Below are 13259 nucleotides of genomic sequence, written 5' to 3' on the forward strand. Positions count from 1 at the left end.
ATTAACACTTACTGCTTATTTAGTCAAACTTTTTCCTATCTAATTTGTGTATCTAGGGTTAAGACCGTGTTTGACATAGTTTAGTTTGATGAATGCCTATTTCCAAATTAATGGTAATATTTATATCAGTAAATATTATGTGTACTATGATTACAAACAGAAATTTAAAATTGGAGGAGCATTAAATTGAAAGTCTTGAAAATAATGTTCAATGAAGTAAAAAATAGAGCAAACAGTAAGCTTGGCATTTGGTATTCAGTGCTCTATAAGCAATTGAAATATGAGTGCAGAATAAAAAATCTGAGTTCTGTGTCCTTTTCAAGCTCTGTTATTGATGTACTTCTCTGACTTTGAATAAATAGCTTAAACTCTTTGAAGGTACAGTTTCTCACTTATAAAACACAAGAGTTGGGCTAGGTTGTCACAAGGCACCTTTTGGTTCCAAAATTCTGTGATATTTTTTTGGACCTACCACAGACTTATTGCTATAAATTGTATAAAGAAGAGGGTGATGGGAAAGAATAGGAACAAAGATTATTTTGGTCATTGAAAGTAGCTCTCAAATGTTTCTGAGCATGGAGACAGATTAAAATAGAAACTATGAATATTTATTTCACAAAAGAAAGTCTGTGAGACTTTCTAACAAAGATAGAAAAACCATAATGAAGAACATTTTACAAATACCATATAAATACAGATTGGCAAGTAGAAAGAATTATAAAATGTTTATTAATTGTTGCATTTGACAGAAAAGTGGCAGAATAAAAATTAAGAAATATTAGAAAGAGAAAAATATAGTGCTTATTATAAGGAATTTGATACTGTTGAACAAAACACAGTATGTAATATACAATACTACATTTTTATAAATAAATATAAAATTTAGAATTTGTAGCAGTTTTTAAAGATCTTTTAAAAGCCAATAATCTTATCTCCTGAGAGGATATTTGATTAGGTATTGTTAAAACCCCTTCTAATTCTTATTATTTATTATCTATTTTCAGATAAAATTGGGTCATTTATTAAAGTAGCTATTTCTTATAAAAATAGTTAAAAAAGGATTTTATATCTTTGTACCATCCATGTTTAAATACTCTTGTATGTCAATCAGTTACTTCTCCTTATTTTTTCTTGTATCACTTGTTTAAACAAATTTTCAGAATAGGCCAGGCATGGTGGCTCACACCTGTAATCCCAACACTTTGGGAAGCTGAGGTGGGAGTATTGCTTCAGCCCAGGAGTTCAAGACCAGCCTGGGCAACATAGTGAGACCCTGTCTCTATAAAAATAAAAAAAATTAATAAAACTATTTTTAAAATTCAGAATAATTGACGTAACTTGGACATGGTAAAGTAGTTTTCACATGAAAAAAAGCCTTTTAAACATGTAGGAATTAAGAAATAAGAATAACCTACAAAATGCTAGCAAAATTTATCTCTTTTTTTTCGTTGTATTTTCAGGTTTAACTGAACTGAATGATAGTCCAGTTCCCCTAGAACTTGAGCGCTGCAAGTCTCCTACCTCAGGTAAACGTGAGTGGTATTTTCCAGACTTCTGGTAATTCACTGCAGTAATCTATTGCTTTATTTTCATGATCTTTATAATGTGAAATTTATAATTTTAGTAATTAGATATAATTCCACTCATTAAATTTACTGTAAGAAAATTTGATTCCAAATATCAAATACAAATAAATGTCTTTTAAAATATTTTTATCTCAAAATAAAATTAAGATTAGAGGTAAAAGTGCAACACTTTAAAAGACATTTTAAAGGAAAGTTATTTTGCAGATACATTAATAATGCTTACTAAGTATCGAATAAAAATTGGTAATATACAGAAACTTGTCATCTTCTGGCTAGAGCTGAATTAGTGGAAAATATACAGTATATATGCAGCAGCAAATGATACCATTCCTCTAGACCACAGTTTGGAAAAATGTATATTCATTGACAAGGAAAAATGATAATAGAATATGATATGAAGCAAAACATCAAGACAAAGTGTGCACCCATTAAAATATATTTAAAATGTGAGAATAAAGATTCCTAGGGATAAATCTTTAAGGTACTGTCTGTTAAAAAAAAAAGTTAACAGTTATTTTTGGGTGGTGGGAATATGACTGGTTGGCCTGTTTTTTTAAATTTTTACATATTTGATAATTCTGATTTTTCTATAATGTATATATAGTTTTGTGTGAGTTTTTAAACACCAAAATCATTAGGTATGTCTTTACTGAATGATAGATCTGTTTTTACAGACAAGAAACTGTAGTTCCTTTTTATTTACATCATTTTCATTTGAACTTTATACAAATTTATAAAAGTTTAATTATGCCATTATAAAGCAACAAATTTGGACTTGTTGAAATTAATTTAGAATTGCAGCATTTCTTCCATTTATTCCATCCCTGAAAAGTTGTTAGTTCTTTATTCTTATTCTTCAGGAATCTAGGCTGTGTATAATCTAGTTATATCCTATGTAAATTTTTCTTTCAGTCATATATTTTTAATTCTTATTGTATTGATCTTATTGTAAAGATTGTCTCATATGTTTACCCTGCCTTTTGCATTCTCATTGACGTCAGCCCAATTTAGGTATTTATTGCCTCATACCTATGGTATCATACAAATATTCTAGTAGATGTCTGTATATTGTCTCTTCACTTTTTATGATTAATTCTGCATGTCATGTTGTAAAATTAATATTCTTAAAATTTTGCTTTGATCATATTTTCCCATGTTTATAAATCTTCAATATAAAATATAATTCAATACCCTTTATCAAATTTACATCTCTAACTTCAAATTTTGTTATAGCTGGCCAGGCACAGTGTCTCATGCCTGTAATCCCAGCACTTTGGGAAGCCAAGGAGGGAGGATCACTTGAGGCCATGAGTTTGAAGACCAGCCTGAGCAACATAGCGAGACCCCATCTCATTAAACATAATAATAATAATAATTTTAAAAAGTTTTTTAAAGATCATTATAGCTGTTCTACCTTTTTGTATTTTCATATAACTTTTATAAAGAATTTGTCAGTTCACACACAAACATGCTTAGATTTTTATTACGATTTCACTAGATGTATAGATCAACTGGGAAGAATTAACATATTCAACAATATTGAATTTTTTGTTTAGCATCTCTCTGTTTATGTGTGTCTACTTTCTTTTGGTAATATTTTTGGGATTCTTTGTAGAGGTCTTGCACATCTTTCATTAAATTTATTCCTTTTTTTTCTATTATTGTGTTATTTTTATGTCTTTTTCTAATTGTGTTTAGAATATGAAAATACAGCTAATTTTTGTATACTGAGCTTGCATCGCGGAAACTTGCTAAATCTATTTCTTAATTATTATAGTTTGTAAAATTATTTTGGATTATGTACGTATCCAACTATGCCCCTTGTGAAAATGAAACCTCCATTTTCTCCTTCTAAAGGAAAAAATTGGCTAGGGACTTCAATACAATTTTTTTTGTTGTTGTTGTTTTTAATTAAGGTTTTTTTTTGTTGTTGTTTTGTTTTTTTTTAATATACTTTAGGTTTTAGGGTACATGTGCAGAATGTGCAGGTTTCTTACATATGTATCCATGTGCAATGTTGATTTCCTGCACCCATTAACTCGTCATTTAGCATTAGGTATATCTCCTAATGCTGTCCCTCCCCTCCCCCCACCCCACAACAGTGGCCAGAGTGTGATGTTCCCCTTCCTGTGTCCATGAGTTCTCATTGTTCAATTCCCACCTATGAGTGAGAACATGCGGTGTTTGGTTTTTTGTCCTTGCGATAGTTTACTGAGAATGATGGTTTCCAGATTCATCCATGTCCCTACAAAGGACATGAACTCATCATTTTTTATGGCTGCATAGTATTCCATGGTGTATATGTGCCACATTTTCTTAATCCAGTCTATCGTTGTTGGACATTTGGGTTGGTTCCAAGTCTTTGTTATTGTGAATAGTGCTGCAATAAACATACATGTGCATGTGTCTTTATAGCAGCATGATTTATAGTCCTTTGGGTATATACCCAGTAATGGGATGGCTGGGTCAAATGGTATTTCTAGTTCTAGATCCCTGAGGAATCGCCACACGGACTTCCACAATGGTTGAACTAGTTTACAGTCCCACCAACAGTGTAAAAGTGTTCCTATTTCTCCACATCCTCTCCAGCACCTGTTGTTTCCTGATTTTTTAATGATGGCCATTCTAACTGGTGAGAGATGGTATCTCATTGTGGTTTTGATTTGCATTTCTCTGATGGCCAGTGATGATGAGCATTTATTTCTTCATGTGTTTTTTGGCTGCATAAATATCTTCTTTTGAGAAGTGTCTGTTCATGTCCTTTGCCCACTTTTTGATGAGGTTGTTTGTTTTTTTCTTGTAAATTTGTTTGAGTTCATTGTAGATTCTGGATGTTAGCCCTTTGTCAGATGAGTAGGTTGCAAAAAGTTTCTCCCATTCCGTAGGTTGCCTGTTCACTCTGATGGTAGTTTCTTTTGCTGTGCAGAAGCTCTTTAGTTTAATTAGATCCCATTTGTCAATTTTGGCTTTCGTTGCCATTGCTTTTGGTGTTTTAGACATGAAGCCTTTGCCCACGCCTATGTCCTGAATGGTATTGCCTAGGTTTTCTTGTAGGATTTTAATGGTTTTAGGTCTAACATATAAGTCTTTAATCCATCTTGAATTAATTTTTGTATAAGGTGTAAGGAAGGGATCCAGTTTCAGCTTTCTACATATGGCTAGCCAGTTTTCCCATCACCATTTATTAAATAGGGAATCCTTTCCCCATTTCTTGTTTTTGTCAGGTTTGTCAAAGATCAGATAGTTGTAGCTATGTGGCATCATTTCTGAGGGCTCTGTTCTGTTCCATTGATCTATGTCTCTGTTGTGGTACCAGTACCATGCTGTTTTGGTTACTGTAGCCTTGTAGTATAGTTTGAAGTCAGGTAGCGTGATGCCTCCAGCTTTGTTCTTTTGGCTTCGGATTGACTTGGCGATGCGGGCTCTTTTTTGGTTCCATATGAACTTTAAAGTAGTTTTTTCCAATTCTGTGAAGAAAGTCATTGGTAGCTTGATGGGGATGGCATTGAATCTATAAATTACCTTGGACAATATGGCCATTTTCACGATATTGATTCTTCCAACCCATGAGCATGGAATGTTCTTCCATTTGTTTGTATCCTCTTTTATTTCATTGAGCAGTGGTTTGTAGTTCTCCTTGAAGAGGTCCTTCACATCCCTTGTAAGCTGGATTCCTAGGTATTTTATTCTCTTTGAAGCAATTGTGAATGGGGGTTCACTCATGATTTGGCTCTCTGTTTGTCTGTTATTGGTGTTCAAGAATGCTTGTGATTTTTGTACATTGATTTTGTATCCTAAGACTTTGCTGACGTTGCCAATCAGCTTAAGGAGATTTGGGGCTGAGACAATGGGGTTTTCTAGATATATAATCATGTCATCTGCAAACAGGGACAATTTGACTTCCTCTTTTCCTAATTGAATACCCTTTATTTCCTTCTCCTGCCTGACTGCTCTGGCCAGAACTTCCGGCACTATGTTGAATAGGAGCGGTGAGAGAGGGCATCCCTGTCTTGTGCCAGTTTTCAGAGGGAATGCTTCCAGTTTTTGCCCATTCAGTATGATATTGGTTGTGGGTTTTTCGTAGATAGTTCTTATTATTTTGAGATACGTCCCATCAATACCTAATTTATTGAGAGTTCTTAGCATGAAGGGTTGTTGAATTTTGTCAAAGGCCTTTTCTGCATCTATTGATCATGTGGTTTTTGTCTTTGGTTCTGTTTATATGCTGAATTACATTTATTGATTTGCTTATGTTGAACCAGCCTTGCATCCCAGGGATGAAGCCCACTTGATTATACTGGATAAGCCTTTTGATATGCTCCTGGATTCGGTTTGCCAGTATTTTATTGAGGATTTTTGCATCAATGTTCATCAAGAATATTGATCTGAAATTCTCTTTTTTGGTTATGTCTCTGCCAGGCTTTGGTATCAGGACGATGCTGGCTTCATAAAATGTGTTAGGGAGGATTCCCTCTTTTTCTATCGATTGGAATAGTTTCAGAAGGAATGGTACCAGTTCCTCCTTGTACCTCTGGTAGAATTCGTCTGTTAATCCATCAGGTCGTGGACTCTTTTTGGTTGGTAAGCTATTGATTATTGCCACAATTTCAGAACCTGTTATTGGTCTATTCAGAGTTTCAACTTCTTCCTGATTTAGTCTTGGGAGGGTGTGTTTGTCGAGGAATTTATCCATTTCTTCTAGATTTTCTAGTTTATTTGCATAGAGGTGTTTGTAGTATTCTCTGATGGTAGATTGTCTTTCTGTGGGATTGATGGTGATATCCCCTTTTTCATTTTTTATTGCGTCTATTTGATTCTTCTCTCTTTTCTTCTTTATTAGTCTTGCTAGTGGTCTATCAATTTTGTTGATCTTTTCAGAAAACCAGCTCCTGGATTCATTAATTTTTTGAAGGGTTTTTGTGTCTCTATTTCCTTCAGTTCTGCTCTGACTTTAGTTTTTTCTAGCCTTCTGCTAGCTTTTGAATGTGTTTGCTCTTGCTTTTCTAGTTCTTTTAATTGTGATGTTAGGGTGTCAATTTTGGATCTTTCCTGCTTTCTCTTTTGGGTATTTAGTGCTATAAATTTCCCTCTACACACTGCTTTGAATGTGTCCCAGAGATTCTGGTATGTTGTGTCTTTGTTCTCGTTGGTTTCAAAGAACATCTTTATTTCTGCCTTCATTTCATTATGTACCCAATAGTCATTCAGGAGCAGGTTGTTCAGTTTCCATGTAGTTGAGCGGTTTTGAGTGAGTTTCTTAATCCTGAGTTCTAGTTTGATTACACTGTGGTCTGAGAGACAGTTTGTTATAATTTCTGTTCTTTTACATTTGCTGAGGAGAGCCTTACTTCCAACTATGTGGTCAATTTTAGAATAGGTGTGGTGTGGTGCTGAAAAAAATGTATATTCTTTTGATGTGGGGTGGAGAGTTCTGTAGATGTCTATTAGGTCCACTTTGTGTAGACCTGAGTTCAATTCCTGGATATCCTTGTTAACTTTCTGTCTCATTTCTCTGTCTAATGTTGACAGTGGGGTGTTAAAATCTCCCATTATTATTGTGTGGGAGTTTAAGTCCCTTTGTAGGTCACTCAGGACTTGCTTTATGAATCTGGGTGCTCCTGTGTTGGGTGCATATATATTTAGGATCGTTAGCTCTTCTTGTTGAATTGATCCCTTTACCATTATGTAACAGCCTTCTTTGTCTCTTTTGATCTTTGTTGGTTTAAAGTCTATTTTATCAGAGACTAGGACTGCAACCCCTGCCTTTTTTTGTTTTCCATTTGCTTGATAGATCTTCATCCATCCCTTTATTTTGAGTCTATGTGTGTCTCTGCACGTGAGATGGGTTTCCTGAATACAGCACATCGATGGGTCCTGGCTCCTTATCCAGTTTGCCAGTCTGTGTCTTTTAATTGGAGCATTTAGCCCATTTACATTTAACGTTAATATTGTTATGTGTGAATCTGATCCTATCATTATGATGTTAGTTGGTTATTTTGCTCGTTAGTTGATGCAGTTTCTTCCTAGCCTCAATGGTCTTTACAATTTGGCATGTTTTTTCTGTGGCTGCTACCGGTTGTTCCTTTCCATGTTTAGTGCTTCCTTCAGGAGCTCTTTTAGGGCAGGCCTGGTGGTGACAAAATCACTCAGCGTTTGCTTGTCTGTAAAGTATTTTATTTCTCCTTCACTTATGAAGCTTAGTTTGGCTGGATATGAAATTCTGGGTTGAAAATTCTTTTCTTTAAGAATGTTGAATATCGGCCCCCACTCTCTTCTGGCTTGTAGAGTTTCTGCTGAGAGATCAGCTGTTAGTCTGATGGGCTTCCCTTTGTGGGTAACCCGACCTTTCTCTCTGGCTGCCCTTAACATTTTTTCCTTCATTTCAACTTTGGTGAATCTGACAATTATGTGTCTTGGAGTTGCTCTTCTCGAGGAGTATCTTTGTGGCGTTCTCTGTATTTCCTGAATCTGAATGTTGGCCTGCCTTGCTAGATTGGGGAAGTTCTCCTGGATAATATCTTGCAGAGTGTTTTCCAACTTGGTTCCATTCTCCCCGTCTTTTTCAGGTACACCAATCAGACATAGGTTTGGTCTTTTCACATAGTCCCAAATTTCTTGGAGGCTTTGTTCATTTCTTTTTATTCTTTTTTCTCTAAACTTCCCTTCTCACTTCATTTCATTCATTTCATCTTTCATCAGCGATACCCTTTCTTCCAGTTGATCACATCTGCTACTGAGGCTTCTGCAATCTTCGCGTAGTTCTCGAAACTTGGCTTTCAGCTCCATCATCTCCTTTAAGCCCTTCTCTCCATTGGTTATTCTAGTTATCCATTCTTCTAATTTTTTTTCAAAGTTTTTAACTTCTTTGCTATTGTTTTGAATTTCCTCCCATAGCTCAGAGTAGTTTGATCGTCTGAAGCCTTCTTCTCTCAACTCGTCAAAGTCATCCTCCATCCAGCGTTGTTCCGTTGCTGGTGAGGAACTGCGTTCCTTTGGAGGAGGAGAGGTGCTCTGCTTTTTAGAGTTTCCAGTTTTTCTGCTCTGTTTTTTCCCCATCTTTGTGGTTTTATCTACTTTTGGTCTTTGATGATGGTGATGTACAGATGGGTTTTTGGTGTGGATGTCCTTTCTGTTTGTTAGTTTTCCTTCTACCAGACAGGACCCTCAGCTGCAGGTCTGTTGGAGTTTACTAGAGGTCCACTCCAGACCCTGTTTGGCTGGGTGTCAGCAGCGGTGGCTGCAGAACAGAGGATTTTCGTGAGACCACAAATTCAGCTGTCTGATAGTTACTCTGGAAGTTTTGTCTCAGAGGAGTACCCGGCCGAGTGAGGTGTCGGTCTGTCCCTACTTGGGGGGTGCATCCCAGTTAGGCTGCTCAGGGGTGAGGGACCCACTTTAGGAGGCAGTCTGTCCGTTCTCAGATCTCCAGCTGCGTGCTGGGAGAACCACTACTCTCTTCAAAGCTGTCAGTCAGACAGGGACATTTAATTCTGAGGAGGTTCCTGCTGACTTTGTTTGTCTGTGCCCTGCCCCTAGAGATAGAGCCTACAGAGGCAGTCAGGTCTCCTTGAGCTGTGGTGGGCTCCACCCAGTTCGAGCTTCCTGGCTGCTTTGTTTACCTAAGCAAGCCTGGGCAATGGTGGGCGCCCCTCCCCCAGCCTTGCTGCTGCCTTGCAGCTTGATCTCAGACTGCTGTGCTAGCAATCAGGGAGCGTCCGTGGGCATAGGACCCTCCAAGCCGTTTTCCAGGCCCGTTGGAAAAGCGCAGTATTAGGGTGGGACAGACCCGATATTCCAGGTGCCATCTGTTACCCCTTTCTTTGACTAGGAAAGGGAACTCCCTGACCCCTTGCGCTTCCCGAGTGAGGCAATGCCTCGCCCTGCTTTGGCTCACACACAGTGCGCTTCACTGACTGTCCTGCACCCACTGTTTGGCACTCTCTATTGAGATGAAACCTGTACCTCAAGCAGAAATGCAGAAATCACCCATCTTCTGTGTCGCTCAGGCTGGGAGCTGGATGCCGAAGCTGTTCCTATTCCGCCATCTTGGCTCCACTAATCAATACAATGTTGAATAGATGTGGTATAAGAAGACTTTTTTTCTTGTTCCCTGTCTCATTGATAAGGCTTTCAGTAACTCATAATTAATTATTATTAATTATTATAATTGCTGTCAGTTTTTGGTAGATGTGCTGTTTTTAGCCCTTTGCCTTTGATGTTTCTTCTTTTGTTAATGTTACAGCAGATTTAGGAACACCACCATAACGCACAATGAGCACACTTTTTTTTTTTTTTTTAGAAGGAGTCTTGCTCTGTCACCCAGGCTGGAGTGCAGTGGCGCAATCTCAGTTCACTGCAACCTCTGCCTCCGAGGTTCAAGGATTCTCCTGCCTCAGCCTCCCCCAGTAGCTGGGACTACAGGAGCGTGCCGCACTCCCAGCTGATATTTTTATTTTTAGTAGAGATGGGGTTTCACCGTGTTAGCCAGGATAGTCTCAATCTCCTGACCTGGTGATCTGCCCACCTTGGCCTCCCAAAGTGCTGGGATTACAGGCGTAAGCCACCGTGCCCGGCCCACACTTTATTTTTAATTTCAAAGCAGACTCAGAAAACTGTGCATGCAATTAAGTAGATTGTTTCAAAGCAGGAAAATTTTGACTATTTTTGTATTATGTTACTTGAGGCAGAAATGATGGATTGTGATATGATTCATTTGTCACTTCAATACGTTACTTGATAGTGGTCTACTAGACAGGTCCCACTCTTCTTTAGTAGCAGCTTTAAATTATAAGTAATAATAATTGAGGAATGAGAGATTGTTTTTCCTTATAACAGTTTTGTAATCATTAAATGTTATATTTGTTAAACTATATGAAATGCATCCTTCTGGGAAAAGTGCGAATGGAGCTTACAACATAAGAATAATCGAAATAATCACAATATTTACTGATTTTATTCATTTTCAATGAAAGAGAATGATAATTGATTGTGTTATGTTAGAGGGTCATTTAAAGGATAGTGTGCCCATTATTATTTCCAAAATACAATACAATACATATACAATAGCCACACATACAGCTAAAACTACATTCTGTAATCTCTTGCTGTTGTAGGAATTGCTGCATTCTGATTCAGTAGATCTGAGGTGGGGCCTGAGATTTTGAATTTCTAGCAAGCTCTTGGCTGATGCTAAGGCTTCTGGTCTCCAGACCACTTGAGAATCACTGCCCTGTGAAACATTTTAAAAATATTTTTTCAGTAGTTACCTCCCCTATAGGTATCTGTTTGGGAATCTCAGCTCTCACGCCTTTAAATCTGCTACAAATCAAAAGATTGATGCAAATGTCTCTGAATAAAGGAGGTCAGGAATTAGGCAAACCAGAAACCAGTAATCATTTTATAACTCTGATATTCTCATTTTAATATAATTTCAACTTTTATTTTAGATTCAGGGGTTACATGTGCAGGTTTGTTACATGGGTATATTGCATGAAGCCAAGATTTGAGATACAAATCATCCCATCACCCCCGTAGTGAGCATAGTACCCTACAGTTAGTTTACCAACCCTACTCTTTTTCCCCTTCCTTCCTTTCCCCTCTAGTAGCCCCCAGTGTCTGTGGCTGCCATCTTTATGTCCATGAATACCTAATGTTTAGCTCTCACAAATAAGAACATGCAGTATTTGGTTTTCAGTTCCTGTGTTAATTTGCTTAGGGTAATGACTTCTGTCCAGCTGCATCCATGTTGCTTTAAAGGACATGATTTTTGGCTGGGCGTGGTGGCTCACACCTGTAATCTCAGCACTTTGGGAGGCCGAGGTGGGTGGATCACCTGAGGTTGGGAGTTTGAGACCAGCCTAACCAACATGCAGAAACCCAGTCTCTACTAAAAATAAAAAATTAGCCGGGTGTGGTGGTGCATGCCTGCAATCCCAGCTACTAGGGAGGCTGAGATAGGAGAATCACTTGAACCCACGAGGCAGAGGTTGTGTGTGAGATAGTGCCATTGCACTCCAGCCTGGGCAACAAGAGTGAAACTGTGCCAAAAAAAAAAAAGACATGACTTTCTTTTTTATGGCTGCATAGCATTCCATGGTGTATATGAACCACATTTTCTTTATCCAATCCACTGTTGATGGGCACCTGGTTAATTCTATGTCTTTTCTCTTGTGTATAGTGTTGCAATGAACATATATGTGTATGTGTCTTTTTGGTAGAACTATTTCTTTTTGTGTGTGTTGGGGGTGGGGGTGGGGGTGGGGATGCGGATATATGCCCAGTAATGGGATTGCTAGGCTGAATAGTAGTTCTAAGTTATTTGAGAAATTTCCAATCTGCTTTCCTCAGGGGCAGAACTAATTTACATTCCCATCAAAAACATATAAGTGTTCCCTTTCCTCTGCAGCTTCGCCAGCATCTGTTGTTTGTTGACTTTTTAATAACAGCTATTCTGACTGTTTTAAGATGGTATCTCACTGTGGTTTTGATTTGGATTTCTTTAATGATTAATGATGTTGAGCATTTTTTGATATGTTTGTTGGCTGCTTGTGTCTTCTTTTGAGAAGTGTCTGTTCATGTCTTTTGCCTAGTTCTTAGTAGAGTTATTTGTTTTGTGCTTGTTGAATTGTTTAACTTCCTTATAGATTCTGGATATTATAACTTAGTTGGATGTGTAGGTTATGAATATTTTCTCCCATTCTGTAGTTTGTCTGTCCATCCTATTGATTGTTTCTCTTGCTGTGCAGAAGCTCTTTAATTAGGTCCCACTCGTCAATTTTTGTTTTTGTTGCAATTGTTTTTGAGGATTTAAGTCATAAATTATTTTTCAAGGCCAGTGTTCACAATGGTGTTTCCTAGGTTTTCTTCTAGGATTCTTTTAGTTTGAGGTCTTACATTGAAATATTTAACCCATCTTGCATTCATTTTTTTATATGGTGAAAGATTATAACTCTGATTTTCTATGTGGATCTCAAACTTCCTTATACCACAGTGAACTACAGATAAAATAGAGTGGAGGTTCAGACTTAAACATTTTCTTGAGGATAATACAGGAGAAAAGAGCAGGGATTGGGAGCTTGAAGAATCCGTTGAGTCAAATGGAATGCCAGTGTTCTCAGTTTCCAAGATAATATAACACTTTTTATTATCTATTCATTCACTCAACTATACATCAAATAATTTCCAGTTTCTACAGCTAGACATTATGCTATTCACTGAGGATAAACTAATGAACAAAATAAACATACTTCAAACGCAGAAATAAACATTAAACTTTAATTATATAAATTGTTCATACTTTTTTAAAGGCTGTACAAACTTTTTTTACTCACCAACTTGTACTGTACAACTTGACCTCCCAAGAAGGTGAGTAGGTGCTAACAATCAGCCCTAGCTTCACTTACCTGGCACAGGACTACAACCTCTTAAAGAAAACAGATCCTTTTTATTTGGACAAAGAATTGAAAACTTACCAAGCTTTCAACTGTGGGGCTGTGTCTTTCTAAACGTTGTTTGTTTTTCTAATGTCCTACTTGAATGTATGCCTTTTTTTCTAATTCTTTACTTGGATTAATATCTTTCTCTATACTAGCATTAGGTCCTGACACCTCTGCTACCTGTATAGACATTCACCTTCATAATTCTCACTGCACAATCTACAACACATTTATTATG

The 13259-nt window shown here is 37.1% G+C and overlaps 1 protein-coding gene across 10 annotated transcripts in view; it reads left to right on the top strand.

Moving 5' to 3' along the window:
• STXBP5L (syntaxin binding protein 5L) overlaps positions 1-13259 on the top strand; it is a 493876-nt gene that overhangs the window by 373001 nt on the left and 107616 nt on the right. For 6 of the 10 annotated variants that reach the window (XM_055260427.2, XM_055260428.2, XM_063630145.1 and 3 more), the window contains one exon: positions 1461-1526. In XM_055260427.2, the coding sequence (XP_055116402.2) occupies positions 1461-1526 (66 nt within the window). Of the gene's footprint in view, positions 1-1460; positions 1533-13259 lie in introns of all 10 variants that reach the window. The other 4 variants (XM_055260425.2, XM_063630147.1, XM_063630146.1 and 1 more) reach the window with 1 other exon arrangement.

The sequence above is a fragment of the Symphalangus syndactylus genome, chromosome 21 (assembly GCF_028878055.3).
Source record: "Symphalangus syndactylus isolate Jambi chromosome 21, NHGRI_mSymSyn1-v2.1_pri, whole genome shotgun sequence".
In the NCBI taxonomy this organism is placed as follows: Eukaryota; Metazoa; Chordata; class Mammalia; order Primates; family Hylobatidae; genus Symphalangus; species Symphalangus syndactylus.